Genomic DNA, 24,871 nt, shown 5'->3' with positions numbered 1-24,871 from the left:
ACACAGAAGTTCAGAAGCAGAGAAAAATCACCACTGATGGGCTGGGGTGTTGAGGGAAGCTCCCTGGAAGAGGTGAACTCAGAGTGGGCCCTAAAAAAACAGGCAAAAAGTCAGGTGCAGTGCTGCCCCCCTATAATCCCAGCTACTCAGGAAGCTAAGGCAGGAGGAACACAAGTTGGAGGCTAGCATAGGTAAATTAGCAGAACGTGACTCAAAACTAAAATAAAAACTACCATATGAGCTAGACGTGGTGGCGCACGCCTGTAATCCCAGCCTTTGGGAGGCTGAGGCAGGAGGATCATGAGTTCAGGCCTCAGCAATTTAGCAAGACCCTGTCTCAAAATAAAACACACACACAAGAAAAGAGCTGAGGATGTGGCTAAGTGGTTAAGTACCCCTGGGTTCAATCCCCGGTACCAAAACAAAACAACAACAACAACAAAATCATACGACCCAGCTATACCACTCCTCAGTATTTATCCTAAAGAATTAAAGTCATCATACTATAGAGATATTTGCATACCCATGTTTATAGCAGCACAATTCACAATAGCCAAACCATGGAACCAGTGTTGGTGTCCATCAACAGATGAATGGATAGAGAAAATGTGGTATACATACACAATAGAGTTTTATTCACCTATAAAGAAAAAAATGAAAATATGTCATTTGCAGGCAAATGGATGGAACCATAAGCAGTGTTAAGCAAAATAAGACAAATTCAGAAGGTCAAGGGTTGTATGTTTTTTCTCATTTTTAGAAAATAGAGAGGAAAAGAAAAAGAAAGATGGGGCGGATCTCATGAAAATCAAAGGCAGATAAGTAGAGGAAAGGGACCAAAGGGCGGGAGACAGGGAGGGAGCAAGGAAGGGCTAGGGAGTGATATTGGCCAAATTACATTATTGTATTGTGTACTGTGCACATGTATAAATACATAACGACAAATCCCATCAGTATGTACAACTATAATGCATGAATAAAAATGTGGAAATAAAATAAAATGGTTGAGGATGTAGTTCAGTGGTAGAGGACCCCTGGGTTCAATCCTCAATACCAAAACCAAAAAACAAAAAGCAAGTTCTGCAAAGGTATCAAGCAGAACAATGGCATCCCAGGAAAGGACTTTGGGATAGAATGAGACTGGGCCAGGGATTCGCTTTGGAGAAGTGGAGAGATACAGCTGAACTGGTTTGCAGGGTGCTCAGTGATTTCCGGTGAAGGTATATGCCCGTCTGCTCCTAGGATCCTTCCATTCTGGAGCCTTTTGCTGCCAAGAAGAGACCCTGCAGTCCTCTGAAGGAGGACGCCCCATGATGACAGCCTGGCAGTCAGGAAAAGTAATCACGCAGAGCAGGGCAGGACAGAACAGGGGACAGAGAGGGAGATTCATGGGTCCTTCACCCTTGTCTCCCTAGGACATATAATGAACAGCAGTGGAGGGAGCGGGGGCAGGCTTTGTGCTCCAGTCTCCAACCAGGAGCTCCAGAAGCAGCAGAGACCCCTGGCAGGCAATTTCAGGGAGGTCAGGAGCACAGGCTCTGGGGCCAGGCTGCCTCCTCTGCATCCTCACCTTTTCCTACCACTGCCTCCGTTTATGTCACTCTGTCACTCTGGGCCCTGGCTTTCTCATCTGTAAGCCGGAAATCATAATAATGGCACATTCTTGGAGGAATTACAGAGGGCAGAGTTAATGCATCTCAGGTCTTAATGCTTTGATCGCAGCAAGGACTCAAACCCCATTACTAAGTCATGGCGCTGGGATGGGGAGGGGACACCACTCCGCTCCTCCTTTAGTTTGTAGTTCACTCATTTACCTGGGAACCCAGGGAAACTCAACGTAGCTCCTCCTCTATATAAAGGTCAGTCCCTTTTCTCAAATGAGATTTGAGGGAGAGACCATGCGAGAGGAAGGGGCTTACACGACCATGGGAGGACAGCACTGTTGAGCAGGAGGAAGCACAGGGCAAGCAGCAACATCAGTCAATAAGAGACGAGACAGACCAAGATGGCGAGGACCTTGTGGGATGTCCACTTCTGTCTTTAAAACTGGGAGTGGTGAATTCCTATAGCTTAAAGAAGACTCTGTAGCTGCAAGGATGGGAAGACAGTCACAGAAAGACAACAAAAGTGGAAGCAAGAGAAGACAGAAGAAGTAGCAGCATAAAATAGAGAAAGGGATGGAAAGCCCAATGATCTAGACATGTACTGTACCTGATGGGGAATCCTCCATTTGACCCAGGTCTTTTGATCTCTAGTCAATTCTGTAATCATAAAATGTAACCAAAACAACCGCTGCACGGGACTATGACTGTTCCTGGTACTCCGATGAAGCCTGAATGCTTCCTGGGTATAGAAAACAACTGGGCGACTGGCCAGAGGCTAGGTTGAAAGACTGGCAGGAGCCTGAAAGAGCCTCAGAAGAGGGCAACGGAGCTCTCAGGCTTTATCCTGGGGACAGTGGGAACTACTGCAACTGCTATGGCAGAATTTTTGTTTGTTTGTTTCCATACTTTTAAAACTGGTTAAACATTTTCAGAGAAGTAAATTCCAAGCAAGTAAAGAAAGTATAAAGAGACCTGCACATATCCCTATGCTTTGAGATCAGGGGGTGACGTGAGGATATTTATGTTAGAGACAGATGCTTCCAGCTGCAATGGGGAGGATGATAAGGGGGATGTATTCAGGGCACCAGGGGTACCCCATGTATACAGAGGTATCATTAAGCTTAGCAGCAAACCTTCCATTCATTCTATTCATTTGCTTCTTCACTCAACAGATGTTGCCTGAGTTCTACCACATGCCTGGCACTGGTTTTTGTTTTCTTTTGTGTGTGGTTGTTGTTTGTTTGTTGTTTTCGGACTTGGGATTGAACCCAGGGGCACTTAACCATTAAGCCACATCCCCAGCCATTTTATATTTTATTCTGAGACAGGGTCTTGCCAAGTTGCTCAGGACCTTGCTAAGTTGTTGAGGCTGGCTGACTTTGAACTTTTGATCCTTCCACCTCAGCCACCCAAGCCACTAGGATTATAGGCATGTGCCAACCTGCCCAGCCTTGGCGCTGTTCATGATGCTGTGGATTCAAGGGTAAATAAAGCACCCGAGGTCCTTTTTTAAAAATGGTACTAGGGATTGAACGCAGGAGTGCTCTACCACTGAGTTGCATCCCCAACCCTTTTTTAGTTTTACTTTATTTTTTTTTTATTTTCCCCATATATTGATTGGGTTTTTTTCCAGTTGTAGATGGACAATACCCTTATTTTATTTAGTTCATTTTTATGTGGTGTTGAGGCTCGAACCCAGTGCCTCACATATGCTAGGCAAGTGTTCTGCCACCGAGCTACAGCCACGGCCCTGTGTTTTTATTGCCGCATTATAGTTGTATAGAATGGTGGGATTTGTTGTTATATATTTGTACATGCACACATTACAACAATATAGTTTGGCCAATATCATTTCCAGTATTTTCCCATCCCCTCTCTCCTCTCTCCCCTGGTTCCTTTCCTTCACTCTGCTGATTTCCCTTCAAGTTTCATAAGACAACCCCTACCACACTCTTCTTTTCCTTTTCCTCTCTAGCTCCCACATTATGAGAGAAAACATACAACACTGACCTTCTGAGTTTAACTTAATTTGCTTGACATAATGGTTTCAAGTCCTATCCATTTTCCTGCAAATGATATAATTTTATTTTTTCTTTTGGCTGAATAAAACTCCATTGTGTATGCATACCACATTTTCTTTATCCATTCATCCATAGGTGATGGACACCTAGGTTAGTTCCATAGTTTGGCTATTGTGTGTTGTGCTGCTATAAACATGTGTATACAAGTGTCATTATGTGATGATTTTACTTCTCTAGGATAAATACCAAGGAGTGGTATTTATTTGAGGAACCTCTATTCTGATTTCCATAGTGATTGCACTAATTTACTATCCCACTAACAATATACAATGTTTTTCTCCATATCCTCTCACAGCATTTGTTATTATTTCATTTTTTTAATTTTAGTTTTTTTTTTTTTTTTTTAATTTCGAGATAGGATTTTGCTAAATTGCCCAGGCTGGCCTTGAACTTGTGATCCTCTTACCTCAGCCTCCTGAATAGCTAGGATTATAGGCATGTGCTGCCATGCCTGGCACACCTGAGGTTCTTGCCTCCTGGAGCTTGTGGCCTCGGAGGGGAAAGCAGAAAACAAACAGAGTGAACAAGAAAGCTTCAGAGGGTGATAATGAAACAGGCTGATGTGGTAAAGAGGGCTGGAGAGGAAGCGAGATAGTGTAGATTGGTGGCCAGGGAGGGCCATGCCTGTGTCCCTGGAACAACAAGAACGTCAGGGTGGCTGAAGCAGCATGACAGCTCAGGGAGCAGATGGGCCTGGAGAGACCAGGTGGGAAGCAATGCCGGCTTGGACTTAGGTGGTAGCAGTGGGGTGGGGAGAAGTAGATGTGAGGAAGGTTTAGGAGGGAGAGTCGACGGACTTGGTGACGGATGGAAGGTGGAGTAACGAGTGAGGAGGAAGGTGAAAGAATGACTCAGTTCTGGCTTGAGTATTCAAGACAAGGAAGAAGGGTCATGGGCAAAATCTGGACTCCTGACGGCTCCCTCTCTGCCTTTCAAAGTAAAGGCCCGAAAAGGGAAGTCACTTGTGCCACAGGCCCCAGTCGAGGAACCAACTCCCCATGCAGCTGCTGGATAAGAGTCGCCTCAGCCAAGCCCAAGTGATCATGGCCACCTTCCCACCTTGCACAACTGGCACCAACCTACTCCACCTCTGGTCACCCAGAGAGTTCAGAAGGACACTTCTGAGTCCAGGTTCATTTGCTTGAGCGGTGGGAGGGTGTTGAAGGAGACACTAGGGCTATTCAACGTAGCCTTCAGAGGAGGGCAAGTTCACTGAACCAAACCAGAGGAATATGGTAGCCAGGGTGATGCTTGTTCAAGGACTGATCTTATGGTATAGAAGGGTCCTCTGGAGCCATGTCAGTATCTCAGCCACTTTATGGCTCTGCTCATTTCAGAGACACCTCGTCTCAGTGGAACATGAAGGCTGGCGTTTAGTGGAAGCAGGATTTTGCAGGGCAGCAATAAGCAGGCCTGGGCTAGGGGAAGTCTGGAGAGACGACATTCATCATACCCTCATTCTGTTACTTACAGGGTGGACAAATTATTAGAAGGGACATAAAAGGTGGCCTGTGGAGATAGCTGGGGCAGGAGGAGGAAGAGACCCCCGAATGCAGTCTAAACTGGAGATCAGAGTGGCTAGGGCAGGTGCCTGTCTCCAGAATGACTCTTCCACTCTCATTAGCCTGCTTTTCTAGCTATTATCTGTCCTTGCTACACCTGTCCTAGAAGGGCATTTTTCTCCGCTGTCTATTTTGGTGTGTGTTGGGGGCTGGGGGACAGGCATTTGGGGTCATTGTCTGGGAATGAATCCTGGACAGCAGGAGGCTGCTGCTCTCACTCCTGGTCCAGTCATCTGTCACCCAGCGAGGGCGGCCGGCAGCGAGGCTGCGGACTGCCTAATGAAGACAGAGAGGTGGTTCCGGCTGTGCACAGGTGCTGCTTCCCCATTAACAGAGGTGACATTCCGAAACAGTACTCATTACAGAGCAGACATTGGATAGGGCTGGGACACATATTGATGGCAGCAGGTCCAGCCATCATCTGTCTCAAATCCCATTGCCCCTGAGCAAGCGATGGAGAGAGCAAGAAAGAAACATCCCGAGTGTCAAAATACAGGCCCCTCGCTTTGCAGAGAAAAATGAATTCCTGCGGCTGTGGACACGGAGGGCCAAGCCATTCTGACTGCTCCTTGCATCTGAGTTTCAGGTTCACCCCAATGCTGAGGACTCCCCCAGCTCCTTTCTCCTAGGAAGTGCTGATGGTGCGGGTGGCTGCGGGGGTGAGGGTGGGGTGTCTGGTCCTCAGAATCAGACCTGGACCTGAAGCCGGTCGAGTCTTACTTTGGAAATGGTAACCAGCCCAAGCTGGAGCTAGGAGGCACAGAAGTGAGCTGTGGAGAACTTCCAGACGGAGGGCTACCAGGGACAGGGGCAGGTGGACAACCAAAGTCGTGCAGAGGAGGTAGAAACAGAATAGATCTCCCTCACGTGCTGGGATGGGATGTGTGGTTTCCTTGGGACAAGAGCAGCCGTTACCTTGGAGAAGGAGTGGCGGATTTCGCCTCTCCCAAAGCTACATACCAAGGGGCCAAAGGAAGAACCAGACTTCCCCGCACGCTCACCCACACAGCCCCAAGCACGTCCCACTGAGGCCCCGGCAGCGGGCAAGGCACTCTGCGCACGCGCACTCCTCTCACTGCCACCACCGCCCCCTCCTCAGTGGGGCGCCCCCGCCCCCGCGCCGCTCGGTTTTAAACCCGCAGCAGACGGAACTCGACTTAAAAATAACTATTTTGACAGTTGCGATGTAAATATGTGAGTGACGCGTGGGGCTGTTTTTCCTTCACACTTCCCTCACCCCGCACTCGCTACCCCAGCCCCAACTCGACTGAGGCTGGAATGATGGGAGAGCGCCGCCTGCAGGATGCTCCCCAAAATGCAGCAGAAGGCAGTGACCCGTCCTGAGAGCGCACAGGCAGTTTGGGACAGAGAGCTGGCAAGAACCCCAGCTCACTTTCACCGCTCACATCATCCTTGCATTTAGGGACCAATATATTTGTTTTTTATTTTTATTATTTTGGTACTAGAGATTGAACCCAAGAGTGCTTAACCACTGAGCCACATCTCCAGCCCTTTTAAAAATATTTTATTTAGAGATAGGGTCTTGCTGAGTTGTTTAGGGCCTTGCTAAATTACTGAGTCTGTCTTTGAACTCGGGATCCTCCTACCTCTCGGAATTACAGGCGTGCGCCCCCTTGCCTGGCGCAAATATATTTATACACTGCCTCATCTATTACTTTACAAAAGAAAGTTATCTAGGACACAGATGAGCTAGTTTAATAATGCCTGACCTTCCTATATCTCTGCCTTCAATTCATTTTGATCTGTATTAACTGAGACTCTGACTGTACCCAGCACTGTGCCAGGTGCAGTAGAATATTATGACATGCAAAATGCACACTTGCCATTTGTAATTCTTCTTCCAACTAAACCTTTGGGTTAACTGGCATTGAACACCTGCTTGGGTTCAGGTACTGAGCTACATAAGTGCTTAAGCACCTGACTTGATCCTAGAAAAAACTTATAGGGAGGGTATTATTGTCTGCATGAAGTGATTTTTCCATACTGCCAGGAGAATTGAAATAGGAAGCAAGCCTTGAACTCTGCCCTCATCGCCAATTGAGTGGAAGGTGGAGGCAGAGTTCCACCCACCCTACAAGTAGGGGAACCACCAAGAGGCAGGCAGCGTCACCTGTCTGTCTGGTCACCAGCACTATATCTTGGAGGGACCCCTGCCCAGTACTTTGGGCCTGCCCAGCTGTGCCTCTCTCCCTCGTCTAGCCACAGGCATCGTGTGGAATATGAGGGAACCGCACATATTGTCAAGATTTCCCAACTGTCCCTTTGAACGAAGTGTAGGGACAAGGTAGAAGAGTTATAGAGAGGAAGGGAAAGGGTGAGAGGAGGGCTGGAGAGTGAAGCAGTAAGGACATGCGCAGCACGGCCAGGCAGCGCCAGGAGAGGGAAGCTCATGCTCGGAGCTCTCAACTGCCCCTTTTTGGACCCCCTCCCCCACTACGTGGTGGACCTCTGTCCTTGGCTAGGTGCCCACTGATGCTTTCATGCCCTTTCTCCACTTCCTCACAAAACCTGCTCCAGGAAGGCTCTGATGTGGTCACCCATGCAGGTGACCACAGAACAAATGCCCAGTACACATCCCTCCTGGTTTACAGAACCCAGGGATCAAAGCCTAAAGTCAAAGAGAGGGGGCACTAATGAATTGTCCGATATCAGACTCCTGGAGAGAAGAGGAATTTGGGAGCAATAGGGCCCACCTGTGACAGAAGCGGCTTGGTACAGCATTTACTGACAAGGTCAATGCTAGCTCTGTGCATGTAGCCATGGACAGAAGTCCAGAGATGTTGGCAGAGGAGAGAAGGATCTGGGTCCTGGACCTGCTCTCCTCTCCAGTCTTCAGGGTGAGCTCCAACTCCACCTCTCCTGAGAAGCCTTCCTCCACTGTCCCTCTGTGCACACAGTTGTGCCTCCTCAGGCCTCTGACCATCTGAAGCCTTGTGTTTGTATTTTACCTAAGGCATCTGGCATTCTTTGGTCACACTGCTTTTTATTACACTCTGAATTCTTTGAGGGCTGGGGCAATGTCTGATTTCCATGTTTCTCCTGCAGCTCCTCCCACAAGGCTTTGCGCCGGGTCCGGACTCACTATGGATTGAATAGATCCAGTCAACAATAGCACACTGCACACGTTTCCTCATGTGTGGAGAGGGCTGGGTGCAGAGAGCAGAGGGGCTGGAGGCGGACATTCCGGCTGAGTCCAGAACTGAAAGGCTTGGGGACCTTCCTGAGTACCCCAGACCTTTCTGAGTGCTTTGTAGTAGACATCATGGTGGCAGACCTGGACAAAGAGGTGGTCACTCCTCACACGAACGGTCAAACCACTGCTGTAAACTACAGTTGCTGTGTGACCTGCCTCAAGCCACTCCTTCCCTATAGGAGATTGATTGGCTTAGGGGTTAGGTCTGATGACTCAGGCTCTCTGTCCCGTTATAGGGCGTTATAGGGTCCTTGCTTCAGAGAAAAGATAAAAGGGATCCCCACCCTCCAATCCAATTGCACTTTTTTTTTTTTTTTTGCGGTGCTGGGGATCGAACCCAGGGCCCTGTGCTTGCAAGGCAAGCACTTTACCAACTGAGCTATCGCCCCAGCCCCCAAACGCACTTTTGAGAGAACTTGTTTTTTCAATATTTTTATTGATATTTAATGTCCATACCACGTTATATAATTTAAAAAAATTTTTGTGTTTTGTTTTGGGTACTGCAAATTGAACCCAAGGGCACTTGACTCCTGAGTCACAACCCCAGCCCTTTTTATATTTTATTTAGAGACAGGATCTCTCTGAGTTGCTGAGGCTGGCTTTGAACTTGTAATCCTCCTGCCTCAGCCTCCCGAGCTGCTGGATTACAGGCACCAAACCCGACCATTATATAATTCTTGTTCTTAATGTTATGCCATCTTATTGCATCTTTCTCTTCTTGTAAATCTGAAAATTCCCTTGTGTCCTGTGAAGCCCTCGTGAATGTCTTTATTCTTATAAAGGCACCCAGAAGTGTATATGATCCTGCTGCAGTCCCCAAAACCTCTTCCCTGCTCCTTACCCACTCCCGCCCCTGCCAGCTTCTACCCCACTCTTTATCTGAGATGCTAGGAGGCAGGAGGCCTAGTTTCCCTCAATTTAGGAACAGTACAAATGAGGCTCAGAGTTAGAGTTCTAGAGTTCTCCTCACTTTAGGTTCGTGCCCCCTCCTCTTCCCAGCCTCATTCTCCCTCCTCTCCGCAGAGTTGGTGGAAGCATGTCTAGCTTCCGCTGCAACGTATTACAGTGTGAAATAAACACGGATGCCCCATCCGCCCTGACACGTAATTCATTTACTGCAAAGGGATATAATAAAGTCTGTTTATTACAGCAATTAACAGAGCAGCGTTTGCCCGCATGCTTTTCAGTGGCGACCAGAAAAGTGCTTACTCCAGGTGCACAGAATCAGGAAGCCATGCAACTTGAGCTAAAATGAAACCAATTAGAGGCTTAGTAAATAGGTCTCAGCCACCCCAGGAAAACCAACCATCCAGGAGTCAGTTCAGCAGAGGTAGAATGTCAGTGCCAGGGATAATAAGATACAGATACTCTCTCTGGGGTAAGATCCCAACCTGTGTCCAGGGTCTTGAGGATGTGCATATAATGTACCCCCCAACTTAGTCACCCCACATGCTGGGTTCAAATCTCGCTGATCTACTTAGAAGTATATAGGTGGGGAACATTAGCACCATTGACTTTCAGGGGTCTCCTGCCACTGCAGTGAAGATAGCGGCATAGGAAGAGGACCAAATGGTGGGCCAGGGAGAAGAGAGAGGAAGAACAACTCTAAGAACTCCATTCATTAAGTCCTGGCTTTAAGAGCTTCCACAGAACTCATGCCCATCCTGGGGATGTGGCTCAGTGGTAGAGCTCTTGCCTAGCATCTATGAGGTCCTGGGTTCAATCCCCAGCACCACATTAAAAGAAAGAAAGAAAAAAGGCTGGCTCAGTCATGCATGCCTGTAACCCTCCCAATTTGGGAGGCTGAGATAGAAGGATCATAAGTTCAAGGCCAGCATGGGCAACTTAGACCTTGTCGCAAAATAAAAAGAGCTGGGCATGTAGCTCAGTGGTAGAGCACCCATGGGTTCAATCCCCAGTACCACAAAAAAGCAACAGCTTCAAGCTGGGGATGTAGCTCACTGACAGAGCACTTGCCTAGCATGTGCAAGGCCCTGGGTTTGATCCCCAGCACCTTGGCATAGGGCAGGGGGACCTTAAGCTCCTGGAGGAACAGAACTGAATAGGGGGAGTCTGCTTTCCAGTCTGGAGAATATATGCTGTCCTGTTTTGGCCAGAAAGACTGAACAAAGACATGAAGTCATTTGTCATTTGTCCAAGTCCTGGTTCTTTGGTGGAATTTAGATGCCCCTGCAAACATCTGACTGTGAATTAACTAGACTTAGTTCCCTTTCCTTTGTAGGAGACCAGGGGTTGGCTTACAACAACAGGATATTCCTCAGAACCAGGTCTTATGTTCCCCAGAAGGGCAGCAGTCTCAGTCATGGTCAGGTAGGAATAACATCCTGAATGGCAGCTCTTCCTAGTTCCTCTGCAGTGGCTTCCCAGGTGACCACGGGGTTTTGATTGCCCAGAAAACATGAACTGGTTGCCTAAACCAGGTAGGTAAACCAAAGGCTCAACAGTGCGGGGGCAAACCCCTGTCGAACAGATCCCCCTGGCTGAGTGGGATCACTCCTTCCCTTCCTCGGGCCTCTGGGAGAAGGTGCTGTGTAGAGAGATGAGGGCAGAAGGCAGCTTGGCCTCTCTGGAACGGAAAGTCAGAGCTTTGAGCATCATGAACAACGGGATAAAAATAGCAGCGTTGCCATGGCAACAGAGGCTGGGAGAGTCCTGAGGATCTGTCTGGGTCCTGCCATCTCCCCCTCCCACCTTCCTCCGCCCCTCAAATGGAACACTGGAATGAGCTAAGGGAAGAGAGAGGGCTGCCCCAGATTGGGAGACAGCCCAGCAGCCCGCCAGGAAAACCCTTGAACTCCAGACCCCGAGGCTTTCTGCCAGAGCCCAGACTGCCCAGGTTTGGGGGCTCCCGGATTTGGAATTTCTTCCTGAGCATTAAGAATTCCACCAGGGATGGCCTGGGCAGCTCCCACCTCAATCTCCTGCTGGGTGGTCTGACTACCTGGGCTCCCCATGGAAAAACAGGGATATGGTTCTGACCCGGGGGGCATTTACAGAAAGGGTCCCAGGCAGGACTGACCAGAGAACCCTGGCCCAGTGGACTGCCCGAGTCTGGGGAATGCACTCTGACAAGTCAGACATTCTGGCCCTAAGTTGTTCAGCAATCTGGACTTGGAGAGCTGTTTGTACTGGGAGCGGGGTGATGTCAGAGGGACAGTGTTCATTTGTTCACTCCTTGGGAAAAGATTCTGGTTCTTGGTTCTTGTGGACCAGCCTGCCAGGAGCCCACTGGACACAGCCTTCCCAAGATTCTCTTCTCTGGTGACAGCCTGATTGTGAACCAAGTCTGTCTCCAAAAGTTCAGGTCATATCTGGACACATCTGACACAATGGCCCTTGTAGTGTGTGCCTTCCTGGGAGGTAGAGAGGCAGAATCGTGGCTCCTCCTTCTCCGGAGGAGACTGGGAGAGCGGAAGCAATTTGCTGTGGATTGAATCCAGCCGCAGAGGAGCACTAGGCGCTGCGGCTGTCCATCCAAAGACCGTCACCAGTGCAGCGCATCCCATGGCACATGCCCGACACTGGGCGAAATGCACATTCAGTCTGTACATGGGGCAAATTCCAACCTGAGGCACTTCCCCTTGCAGAAGGCAAGTGACGAGACGGATGGTTCCATCAGCTTAGAGGTGGGCACGTGAGCAGCTGTGCAAAGGGAATCCCGGGGTTACCTAACTGGGGGAGGGAACGGCCCTGGAGAGCTCTTCTAAATCTCTCGAGCATCTGTAGGTGGTGGTGGTGAGAGAGAAGGAAGAGAGGAAGGCAAGAAGGGAGGGAAAGAGAAGAAAGAGCACAATCCGGGTGCCTGCAGTTAGAGTTCAGGCCAGCAGACTTACTCCTTTGGACCTGGCTGTAGAAGGGAGGAGAGCAGTCCTGGACCCCTGCTGGGGGTACATTCTAGCAAAAGCTCCAGGTGATTCCGCTTTCCCTCTCACTTGCCCAACATCTCTTGGACCTGCCATATCACCTTGGCCCACCCTCCCCACACGTTGGCTTTCCACACAGAGAGTGTCTACTGGAGCACAGGATCCCAGCAACCCCTCTGCTTCCATGGCCCTGAGCCACATTGATGCTCAGCTCCCAACCTTCAAAACTCTGGACTCAGAGGGGACTTAGAGGATATGAGTGTAATCAATCACTTTTATAGTTGAGAAAACTGTGTCCCAGAACCAAGGCCTGACTAGACTAAGACCACAGGATCATTTAATGTCAAGAAGAAGTGGAACCCAGGAGACCTGGCTCCCAGCTCCTGGCCCTCTGTATCCCACTGTGCAGACTCACCAGAAGTTCAGTTAGATTATTGCTATTTTCCCCCTAAAAAGAAGTCTCTCTTTTTATTTCTATGAACCCATTGGCTACATTCAAAAAGCCTTTCCCTGGGAGTAGGGAAGGAAATGACGTCCTAATAAAGGATTTGACTTAAGACAAGAAGCCCCTTGGGGCTTATGGGCCAGGGTTCCAGACAATACTCAAATCGAGAGGCCCCCAAGAACTGTTCACACTTGTTTTTTCCTACATTTAACAGCACACACCTCAACCAGAGGGCTGGGCATGGGAAGTTTCCCCTTTAGAGATGGGGAACATTAAACGCCCCCGTTCTTTGTGGAGGACTCACTTGGTGCCTGCAGCAAGAACAAGAGGACCCCAGCTACTCAGGAGGCTAAAGCAGGAGGATCACAGGTTCAAGGCCAGCCTCTACAACTTAGCAAGACCCTGTCTCAAAAATAAAAAATAGAAAGGGCTGGGATACAGCTCTGCAGTAGAGCACTCTAGCCTTAATTTTCGGTACTGGGGAGGGGGAAGAGGCCTGAGCCCCTCTGGAGAAACTATCTACCCATGTGCCCACACCTCACCCTAAGAGTTCAGTGGCCCCACTTCAAGTGGAGTCTGGGAAGGGACCATGGATTGGCCTTCACTTGGGCAGGGAATAGAGGGAATTTGAAATGAAAGGGGAAAATTATCCAACTGAACCTCTGGGAAGGAGTGAGATTCAGGGCAGGGCAGGAAACAATGCAGTTAGGTCCATCCTGGAAGGAACAGGGCAGAGAAGTCGGAGGTCCACAGTATGTGGACACTGGGCCACTTCAGCCTTTTTGGATTGCACCTGTCCTGGGCTCACCCAAGGGCACAGAGGTGGGAACAGGTTTCCAGACTGCTCCCCAAGATGCGGAGAGATCAAAGTCCCCCTTTCCCTGAGGATTCAACAGGGACAAAACAGTGTAGGGGACAGCTACTAGGAGTTACTGCTGCCTGATTCAGGTCATTTCAGCTTCAGCATCCGCTCCAGCTTTGGCCCTGACCAGCTTGGAAGTCAAGGATAGCTACGGGCAGGTGCCAGCTGGGCCCACACTGGGAATACCTTGGCCTTGGGACCCGACCTGTATTCCCACAGCAGGGGTCCAAGGTATCCAGTGGGAAGTTCTCCTAGGGGAAGAAGCTCTGACTGGGCTCCTGGTCAAACTCCTTCAGCTGCGATCTGGGCCAAGGACTGAGGTGCACCCAGGGAGAGCTGCCCTTGGCTACCTGTCCCCAGGCCTATGTTCTCTGCTCTCCTGACCTTTCCTCTGGGTGAGCCCATGTGGTTAGGACACAACACCCAACACCTCTCAGTGTTGGGGATAGGATTTCATCCTCCACTGCAGGAGTGGTTACTCCAGGGCTGCAGCCACGTGGGCCACTGCTAAGGACACATGCTCTCGGGTAGGCTTTCTGGCTTCTGTATCAACTTAGCCCCCTGAAAATTTTCCTGCCCATGTCTGCCTCTCCCAAGGCCTCTTCTGACCATGAGGACAAAGAACCAGGGAGGTTTTCGTCTGTCCCTTTTGACCCCACTGGCCTTTACTGCTGAATCTTGCTGTTACCTTGAGGGAAGAACTTCTGTTTATAATTCTTTGGATATAAAAGGAAATAACAGATTGTCTCAGGCTGGGACTGGGAGGCAGGGGCAAAGGAGGGGGTTGGAGGATAGAGGAAAGAACTCTTAAGCTGCACTCCGGCCTCACCAAGACAACCTTGATCCCACCAAATCTGCCCAAAGCCCAGGAAATGCCCCTGAGTGTGGGCGTGGGCTGGGCAAGCCAAGGCTGCCGGGTTCCTGGAGCGGAGCAGCAGAGGCCTCTGTCCTCCCACGTCCCCAGGAGAGGGGAGTGCAGCGCTCCTTCTGCCCTGAAGCCCTGACCTCCCCTATCAGGCCACCTGCTTATCTGTCAGGCGGGCTACTCTGTCCCTGGATGCTGCTGGGGATGTGACCGGTCCTGCGCTGGACACCCCTGTGCAGAAGGCCGCAGGCCCTGCCAAAGCAGCGGAATCTGCTGAAGGTCTCTGCCACGGGCATGCTCAGCTCCGTGCCCCTACAGTACCAGGTCCAGGCACAGGGACAAAATGAGGGGAGGGAGAGAGGGGAAAATGAGGGAGAGGGAAAGAGCGAGGAAAGAATGGGTTTTCTGTTGCATCCTACCTCCCGGAAATGAGCTGGGGGAAGGGGAGCTGGAGGAAGGGGTGGCAGAAACTGTGCCAGAAGGTTGATGGGGTGGGGAAATGAGGGGAAAAGTCAAGGGCAGTCCAAGAGACTCCCCTACCCCAAGTTTCCCTAAAAGCACCACATGCAAGCATCCCCCGTGCTCCTGAGAACAGAAAGAAAAGGCAGGGTGATGCAGGGAGGCGGAATGAAAGGGGCCCACAGTCTGGCCCTGGTAGACAGTCCCTGAGAAGGGGATCAGTGCCTGGGGGGCAGGTCTCCCCACATCTGTGCTGCTGCCAGGGAGGCACAGGCCTCATGGAAGTGGGTGGGTTAGGATCAGAGTCACAGAAAGACTGCCTGGTGCTGGGTGGAGAGCAGGGTCACCTGCTGCCTGGCCTCTGTGTCCAGCTCTGCTCTCCACATCAGGCCTGGCCCATGTGGCCCAGGACGACACTGGGAGGGGGCCCAGAAAGACTCATCTCCCACCAATGCTGCAGCCCCAGGTCCTGGACTTGAAGGTGGTCATTTCATACCTCCAACACACCAGACAAGCCTTAGCCCTCAACCAGGGTCAGGGCTGCTAGATGGTTCTTTGCTGGAGTTTCCTATTTAGCAACAGCTCTCCTCATCCAAGGCAGTGCCCCTCACAGGGTTATTCTGAGAAGAGTCCCTGGAGCTCTCAGGGAAGAAGAGAAGCGCCACTCCTTGGCCTCCCCGGGCTCCTCAGTGTCTGTAAGGAAGTGGAAGTTCCTGCGATCCCTTTGTTCAGTGGGGCACTCTCTCCGGGGAAGTCTGAAGATTGGAAGCTAATGGGTGTGGGCATGAGGAGGCCCAGGAGGCACTCAGGGGGCTGATGCCCTCAGGTTAGAGTCAGGCTGAGATGAGCAGCAGCTCAGTGAAGATGGAAGACGCACACATGGCTTCCTGCTCCGAACCTCAGCAGGAGTGGGTGGGCAGCCTCAGCCTGGAACCTGCTAGAGGCCCTGGTTCTGCTCACACCGCTGTTTCCCGCTCTCTGTGAACGTCCTCCTTCTTCCTCTTCATCTTGCAGAAGCCATGGAGGCCACAGAAGCAGGCGAAAGTGAACTGGGGCATGCCCTGGGCCAGGCTGGGGGACACTCACCAGAGAAGATCTGTAGGGAAGGCAGCAGGGAAAAGGGGCAGGAGAAAGGCAGGAAGAAAGAAGCAAGCCGGGGTTAATGATCCCAGAACCCTCGGGACTCCAGACTCGCAGAGGTTGCCCAGCCTGGCCCGGCCCCCTCTCATACCAGCTAGGGGAGCGTCATGCCACCAAATTACTGCCTCTCTGAAACAGCTACGTTTCCTTATGCACATGGAGTTGACATCACCTGAGAGAGCCCAGCTACTCCCGCTGTCCCCACCCTCTGCCTCACCTCATCACCACACAACTGTCGTGCAACAGGAAACAGCTGGCTCAAAGTAAGCTCTGGCTTGTGCCATCTCACACAGGTTCATGGTGGGCAGGGGTCTGCTTGCTCCTTTAGGTTGCACATCCGATGATCCAAATGTGGGACTTTGTGGAGCTTGAATTCACTCTGTCATCCAGCACAGATTCTACTTTGTCGCCTGGAACTGAGTCATGGACTCCTCCCTTCCTTAACAACCCCAAGCTGTCTGACACCCTTAGGGAAATCGATAGGAAACATAACACACGTCCTTTCACTGCCTAGAGTAACATGCACCCCCAAGCTCGCCATGCAGAGAACAGACAGCAAAGCCAGTTCTTTTAGCCAACAGACTGTTTTATTTAGGACCTATGTTGGGCAAAGGGGTTGGGAGTTAGAGACAAAAGGGAAAGACCTCATTTCCTCCCTAGTCCAAAAGTCAGTCTGAGGCAGGCACAGTGGTGCACACCTGTCATCCCAGCAGCTCAGGAGGCTGAGGCAGCAGGATGGCCAGTTCAAAGCCAGCCTCAGCAACTTAGGCCCTCAGCAACTCAGTGAGACTCTGTCTCTAAATAAAAATTTTAAAAAAGGGCTGGGGATGTGGTTCAGTGGTTAAGCGCTCCTGATTCAACCCCTGGTACCAAAAAAAAAAAAAAAAAAAAAAAAGTCAGTCTGCAGTAGAGGCTGAGGCTGGACTTGCCCCAGTTGGGCACTCTGGGCTCTACCTCTGGCTGACCTGGTGCTCAGCATAGGAGCCAGGCAGGGGCCACTCTGTTATCTGCAAGCGCCTAGCTGGGGACCGGAGGTCAGTTCAGTCCTTGAGGGCGCCCTTCTCCACACGGGCACTCAGGTTCCTGCAGCTCACCTCTCTGCCCATTCAGTGCAGAGCCTCCTGTGGAGGGAGCAGAGTAGCCAGCTCAGGCAGGTCAGTGGGGGCTCCCGCATGGCATTCTGGGTCTGCTGGGAGTCTCTTCTCTCTCTAGGAAGAACGCTGGGAGCACGTGGGTGAGCAAGGCTCAAAGGGGCCCTCCCAGAGGGGCTGGCATGAGGATGCAGGAGGGACCTCCCTTCACCAGCAGCAATTGCATGGGATGTCCTGGCTCCAAATTCAAGGCACACATGCAAAGTGGCTCCACTGTTCCTGAGAAACCTGGCCAGGCCCAGGTGGCTGCCGTCTGGACACTTCCCCAGGTCGGGTCAACCTTGCCCCTTTGGCCAACTTCCTCGGTTTCTCCAGGCAGAACAGCCCTCCACCAAGCACAGTGCCTGCTGTGGAGCTGGGTCCTGTCAGGATTTTCCCCTCCCTCCCTTCCCCTCTCAGCATCCTCGTAATACAGCTAATAGCTGTAATTAATAGGTGCAATGCATTTCCAATGGCCAGCTGGGTGGGCAGGAGGCCCAGCTTGAGTCAGCATGGGTAGGTAGGCTGTTATTTAATAACCTGCTTTCTAGCACCATTTACACACCCACTCTGGTAGAGTATATATAGTGAGCAGAGAGCAATCTCTGGGATATATATAGAGAAAGCCGAGACACAACTACAATATTTCTAGATTCATCTACTGCCGCAGCTATCTCTGGATCCCTCCCTTGACAAACCTAGAGAGACAGCGATCCAAGCTGGGGCTTAGGTGGCCTAGGTTCTATTCTTGGTTCTGACGTTGGCATGCTGTGTCACCCCGAGCAAGTAGCTGTACCTCTCTGGGCCTGTATTTCCTCATTTCAGTGTATCATGAGGTTATTTGAGGTTAACATTCAGACCCTAAACCTAAGGGACTAGAAGGGCATTGGGAATCCTAACCTGAGCAGGAAGAAGGGAGAGAGCAGGCGGCTTCCCTTGTCATCAGTAATTGTAATGCACACACTTCCGTGCCAGAGGTGTATGTCAAGGACTTTGTCAACAAAATATTCCCAAGATTACAGAAAAAATATATGGAGAGCAACTCACAATATAACACAGCTGATCAAGGGAACTCACATCATCTAAACTCAGCCTGGCAAATAGCTTTGACCATCAATGCCCCGCCCCCCAGCTCTGGGTGCAGAGCTGGGTCTCTGGTCCTGCTTCTCCTCCAATGCCTGCTCTTTCTTCAAACAGTAAAATATACCTCCTTAAGCGACTGCTCATTCCTGAGGTCCTTTAGAGAGGATGAGACTCCTGAGCGCTTGGCTCAGCCCACCCTGTAAGGAAGACTGGGGAGGTCTACTACATATCAAAGGGAAAGAGCTAGGGAAGCCCCCCAGCAGCCTGGCCGAGGGCTGCAACGCGGCTCCGGGGAGGAGTCAGAGGCTGGCTGCCTCAGTGGGATTCTGGGTCCTTGTTCCCCAAGCCAGAGCACGTTACCAGAGGGCCTGGTGCTTTTGCCCAGACCTTGAATCTCAAATGCTCCCACTTCTCCACCAGGCCTGCCAGGGGCCTCACTGCACCCCGCTCCAAGCCCGAGGGGCAACCTGGGTTCTGTCATTGGCAAAGTTGGCCAGGCTAGCCCCTGAAGAGGGGACCCATGGACAGAGACTCCCATCTCACATCTGTGTCCCTGCCTGCTGCAGGCCCCCCCCTTCCCCCCTCAGAAGCCCCACCGACAAGTACCTGGGGAGCCCTTGGCCAGGGCTGTGGTCTCTGCCTCTCTGCTTTGCCCGGGGAAGGGCTTCTGTCCGCTCCCTTCTCTGCCTTTGTCCCGCTCACTTGGCAGCGTGCTCCAGCACCAGCTGGAGGCTCCCTGGAGAAGTCAGGTCCTGATGACCCTCCTCTTCTAGCCTCGAGAACACTCCCCACTCATCTGCACTCCTGCTGGGAGCTCCCCTCCCACCCTCCACGTCCCTGTCCACGTCCGGGAGGGGCTGAGGAATGGAAAACAGTCCCTGGAAACCCAGGGCCAGAAGGGGGCAGTGGACACTGGACCAGCCTCCCACCATCCCTCAGCTGGCCTCGCTGACTGCAAGCTCTTGGCCCTGGCTCCTTCTGCATCCTCCTCGCTGGCTTTTCCCCAGCGTGGGTCCAAGATGGTCTGGGGTCTGAGGGCATAGATGCTCCTGGGTCCGGCCGGCTCTGTGGGAGCCCAGCAGAAGACATGCCAAGCCACAGAGCATCCATCCTCTGTCCCCACTGGAGGTTCCCCAGAGTCCCTGCTCATACAGTCCCTCGGCCCCTCACCTGCACCTCTCCCTGCCACATCCCCAGGGGTCCTCTAATTCTAGCACCTCGGACTAAAATAAGGCCCTGGGTGGGCGACAGCTGGAGCCGAGCAAGAACCAAGAAGACACTCCAAAGACAGGGCTCCGGGGCTCGCAGACCTTCAGCTCCTCCATCCTCCATGTCTCGAATTTTGGCAATGTCCTCCATCCAAGTGGGTGGCAGTGGGGGTAGGAGGGTGGAAGAGATTCACAAGTGTTGGGACACGCCAGGGATCCTCTGACAAATGAGAGGGAAATTGTCCCTCCACCCCCATCCCTTCAGGCTGAAGAAGCAGAGCTTCCAGCAGGACATCCTCCCTCCCCCCCCACCCCAGGTAAAGGGCAGGAGAGAAGTGACCCAGGGAGGGGCGCCCTCAGTGCCTCTGGAACAATGCTGAGCCCTCCGCCCCCTCCCCTGCACCCAGAGCACCGCGCCTCAGTAATTAAAATATGAATTCACCTTCCCTCCCCGAGCCATTCATCACTGCGAAGGGAAGCAGCTGCGGCTTAGGAGACCGGATTTGGGGGATTAGCTCGGGCGGTGGAGCAGACACACCAGGAGAAAGAATTAAAAAGGAAGGGGGTGAACTGGGTTCTCTCCCCACCTCCTCCCTCTCCTCGCCTGCCTTCACTGAGCCTCACACCCCACCCCTTCCCCCAAAGCCTAGCCTCTGCAGGTTTCTGGGAACTGTAGTCTACAAGACTGTGTTGATAAACAGGCAGGCCAGGGGTGGGTGGTGGCACAAACTACAGATCCCAGGACTTCTTCCCAGAGTTGGCAGAGCAAAGCTGGGCACCGGCCTCCACATTCTGGGAGAATCCTGAGTCCTTGAATGGAGTTAACTCCTTCTTGGCTTGCTGGAGACTGAGCACCCTGGAATCAGGAGCCAAGCCCTCAATGCCTTGTGTGGCCTTCAGAGGCCACAGTCCCTAGCTTGCCAAGGTCAGCCCTCCTCGCCAGTCTATGGGAAAAAGGCAGAAAGAACAAAAGCACCTCTCCCCCAAAACTACAAGGGCAGCCAGACATTTTTCAGTAGCCACTGTAGCTGGGAGCTGAGAGGGCCTTGTGCCCTGCATCCAGGGTTTGGTAGAGGCTGGCCCAACCTCGAAGTCACTGTAAGTGTGACAGGAAAAAGAAGGGGCTTCAACGTGACAGACAGTGGCAGCTTAGGAATCTGGAGGCCCGGACTACCGCTGCCAGAAGAGGTCCCCAGGAGTAAAACTTCAGTGCCACCTCCTTCTGAAGATGGGGACAGAGATCTTTTCAATAGTCTTTGCATTTAAAAAGAAGTTGGGTTTAGCAGTCAAACTCCATTTCCACCCAAAAATGGGACAAATACCACCAGAGAGATTCGCCTGAATCTCAGCGCGGTTAAACAGGGGCCTGCTCTCCCAAGGGAGGCCTTCTGCTGGGTCTATCTGAGGACTGCAGAGGCTTCGATTGCTCAGAATTTTTCTGTTGCAGCTTTTTGCAGGCAGGGGACAGGACAGACGCAGCCCTCTGATCTGTGAATCCTCAGGGAGAGAGGGCACGAGGCCAGCTTGCCTATTCAGGGCAACCCAACGACTATGTGAAATGTATAATTGCATATCTTCTCCAGGCCCGCCCCAGTGGTGGTGGCCAAGACACAAAGGATGGAAAAGAGACTCAACTTTGGAACCCCAGAGGCCCCCAGGCCCAATCCCAGCAAAGGTGAGACCATCTGGGGAGCTGTGAGCTGTAGGCCTGTTCTGCATGTTTATGGCAAATGACTTCTTTTACCTCACCTCCTTTCTCCCAGTTCACAATTCCTTTCACTAATACTTACTCAGTCCCTGCTGAGTGCTGTGCTTCGCTGGAGGTACAACCTTTGAAACTGCTCACTTGTCCCCTTCTCTGTCCTGAGGCTTTCAGGGCAAACTGTACAACAGAATTCTCAGGAAGGGCCCCTGGCAGGGGACTGAAAGGGGGCACTGCTCCATTGTCTTCCCAGTTACGAGACTGGGAGCTCAGGGAAGCAGACCAGGAGGTTCTCAGAGCCGTGTAGGAAATAAGACAAGCTCATTTGGAGCCTGGGGGAGTGGGACAATGAAGGACGTTGGAGCAGGGGCTGGCCATGTCTGATTTCTGGGTGAAAGAACCCAGAGAGAAGCAAAAACCCGGGCAAATTCTCATCCCTGTTCCCTTTCACCATCTAAGCTGGGACAGGAGGGGAATTAGCCTGGATTGGCCCCAGCCAAAACCCAGCTGGCTTGGGTTTTCTCTTTGCCTGGGTTATTGTTTTCCATTTTCATCCTCTGCTCCTGCTGGAAAAAGAAAACCAGCGATGGACAGAGGGTGACTGGAGCCAGGCTCAGGGGCAATTTGTGCACATGCATCCAATAGAGACCTGGGTGAGAAGCAGCCCCAGTGAGCACAGCACGGCCCAGGGTTCCGAAAGTACTTCCCATGCAGGTGTCGCCTTTCCCAGCATCCAGCATGATGTGGCCAAGGTGTGGGTTCCAGCACCAGAAAAGCTGGGTTCATGTCCCAGTTCTGCCCTTTACTAGCCATATGCATGTGGGCCCGTTTCCCAGCTCTCCTGGGAGGGAAATGGGCTAATAATAGGTGGGACTGTCTTAGGAATGAAATGAATGGTACAGGGAAGATGGTTAGAATCATGGTACATCAGAGGCCCTTGATAAATGTCGATGGGGGAAATTAAGGGCTCCAGGCATTATAAATAACTTGGCTTTTGATCAACACCAAACATAGCATTCTGTTTCTTCAGTGGTCTGTCTTAAGTAGACTGGGGCTGGACCAGCGAGGGGGGTAGGGCGGGGGCACTACAGGAGGAGGGGTGATTCCCCTGCCATTGCAGCCAGACTGCCAGTTTTATTTCCATCTGTTGGGAGTCTCCCAAGATGGGAGACTTAAACAGGGTGGGAATGGAAGTAGGCACAGGGAGGGAGCCAGGAGGCTGAGCAACTGGCAGGAGGGGAGAAGGGAAGGCAGGGAACCCAGACTACGACTTGCTGTCCCTAGGGAGGTGCAGCCTTCCTGGTTCACTTCCTCCTGTTTCAGTCATCAAGCAGTCCCCAGGTCTCCTGACATAAAAGGCTGAGGATTCAGAGTTGAGCAGAGAACGGAGGGAGTGACGCTGAGTGACACAGGCTGTCTTGGAGGCACTGACGAAAGGCTCAAGTCCTGGTGGCTCAGCGCCAGACTCCAGGCCCCGAACCTCTGAGCCCAAACAAGGACTCAGGAACTTGGCAAGGGGAACCCAACACCTCAGCAAGACCTCAGCACACACGAACAGCTCCTTCCTTTCCTCTTGGAATCACTAGCCCGGTCTCTTCATTTCAGAGTGACGGTCCAGGTCCCGAAAGGGGAAGTGACTTGGCCAAGGACACACAGCCTAGCCCCAGACCCAAGGTTACTAAATCCCCTGCAGTGCCCTCCCCCAAGCAGATATCCTGGCGCCCACTCTGTGGCTGGTCCTGTGGGGAGACGCAGCTGCCGCAGGAGGAGCTCGCCCCTCACTGTAGCCCATGGCTTTTAGCCCTACATGAGTTTGGAACAGCAATCACATAGGAATGAAAAGCCATAGGCCACAGCAGAGCTGAGGGGTTCAGCAACAGGAATGTCAAAAAGAAGCAGGAAGCTGGGGGCACCTGGGGAGCCCCACCGACTCCCTTCCCACCCTCCTCCACCCCAGACCCACCCGCACTGCCTCCCAGAAGTCCTGGGCCCCCCAGGTTACATTCTCCCACCACCCCCCACCACCTGCCTGGCCCCAAGAACACTAAAGCCAACCCAGTAATGAGTTTCCAGTTCTTGCCCGGCAAAGGCCCCACACAATGGCCCTCACTCCGGGTATGAGGAGGGGTGGCTTCCTGGCCATAAAGGACCTCCTCGAATTCCCTTAATTAGTTTCCAGCCCCCTCCCAGGGTCCCTAACTACCCCCTCCCCAAACGAATAAGGCCGGATCTTGGATCTTTTCAAGGCTGGCCGGCCAGGGCCTGAGAGAGGCCCCATAGTAGGCTCGCTCTTTACAAAACTTAACCCTTTCCAGCCCAGCACAGGAAGCAGAGTGGCAAAGGAGGGTCTGGACAAAGGAACGCAAAGACAAGGACCTGCCTTCTCTTTAGAGGGGGAACAAGTGTCTTGAACCCCCTCCCAGGGGCTCACACTACCCCAGACTAGGACATACAAACACCAAATGCACCTATTCTAGCGAGACATATTCCTATTCTAGGAAGACCTCAGACCTAGTTGGACCTCTCTGGAGGCAGGAAAAGGGCCAGGTTTAAATGCCCACCACCTGGGACAGCCAGCTTTGAGCTGACCCCAGACACTGCTTTTTGAGAGGGGTCTGTGTGCTGCCACTCTGGTGAGCAGGATTCAATGGTTAGCACAGGCAACCCCAGGCTAGGGTGAAGAGCTGAATTGGGGGACACCAAGGTCTTAGGACCCTGGGAAAGGTATGTCCCAAACACAAGTTCCATTTCCTCTCCCCTCTCCCACGAGGGGTTCGCTGTGGGCATCGGCCTTGGAGGAGTGGGCCGCCAAAGACTCCTGCACGCCCAGGTTCTGGAAAGCCTCAGGGGACTCAGACCTCCAGGCACAGCCTTGACCCTCCAGCAGGAGGGTAGAGGCCTCAGGCTCAGGTCAGAACACACAGCAGCTGCCACCCCGACTTTGGTCCCACCCCCAGGCTCAGGGCAGACTCCCTGGTCCTCTGCAGGAGGCCGGCTGGGGCAACCCTCCTCTTACTGGATTCCCACACCCGCCATCACTGCACACACCCCCAGACCTACCCAACCTTAAGGGTCAAGTAGGCCCTGCTCAGCTTCCCACCTGAACTCTGGGTCATCAGCCCCCGCCCAGCAGCCTGGGCTCCTTCCTATCCTCTCATGAACCCCCAGAACCCCAGACCCAAGACCTGCAAAAAGCGATGAGCTCCAGGCAGAATGCCCTCAGTCCCCTCCCAGGGCACCCTGGCCAGGGACTGGGATCCCAAGGGCTGCTCACCTGGGGGACCCAACGAGGGCCCCTCTCCCTCGCAGTCTCCCTCACAATCCCGCAGAGCCACTTCCTGCCTGCCAGGCAGCCACTCACTCCTCCACTCACCCCCAGAAGCTCCACGCCCCAGTGAGGGCAGGCCTCCTCCCTCCTCCCGCCCACCGCTGGCCAGGCCCGGGCTGTGCCCAACTCAACTTGACTCACTAGTGACCCGCCCCTCCCCCAGCCCTGTGGACAGTGGGGGCGGGGCACCGGCAGGCGGGGGCAGTCAGGTATTCCTTCAACCCTGACTTGGGCCTGGGTAACAAAGGTCTCATTGAGCCTCTGGCTGTCTGGTCGGTGAAGCACAAACCTCTTGTATCTACTC

The 24,871-nt window shown here is 52.4% G+C and overlaps 2 protein-coding genes across 2 annotated transcripts in view; both read right to left on the bottom strand.

Moving 5' to 3' along the window:
* LEMD1 (LEM domain containing 1) overlaps nucleotides 1-22,967 on the bottom strand; it is a 59,598-nt gene extending 36,631 nt beyond the window's left edge. The window contains exons 1-2 of the mRNA XM_079107459.1: nucleotides 19,980-22,967; nucleotides 18,936-19,757 (exon numbers count right to left, since the gene is read on the bottom strand). The gene's annotated coding sequence lies outside the window, so the exon portion shown is untranslated. The remainder of the gene's footprint in view (nucleotides 1-18,935; nucleotides 19,758-19,979) is intronic.
* BLACAT1 (BLACAT1 overlapping LEMD1 locus) lies at nucleotides 15,131-24,593 on the bottom strand. Its single transcript, XM_079107460.1, has 2 exons — nucleotides 24,514-24,593; nucleotides 15,131-16,072 (listed from the first exon to the last, which is right to left on the bottom strand). Exon 2 carries the CDS (start codon nucleotides 16,032-16,034, stop codon nucleotides 15,933-15,935), a length of 102 nt encoding a protein of 33 aa, XP_078963586.1. The 5' UTR covers nucleotides 16,035-16,072; nucleotides 24,514-24,593; the 3' UTR covers nucleotides 15,131-15,932.
* Between the last annotated feature and the right edge of the window lie 278 nt (nucleotides 24,594-24,871).

The sequence above is a fragment of the Sciurus vulgaris genome (assembly GCF_902686455.1).
Source record: "Sciurus vulgaris genome assembly, chromosome: 12".
Lineage (NCBI taxonomy): Eukaryota > Metazoa > Chordata > Mammalia > Rodentia > Sciuridae > Sciurus > Sciurus vulgaris.
The sequence above is the reverse complement of the archived record's forward strand: the minus strand, read 5'-3'. Positions and strand labels throughout refer to the sequence as shown.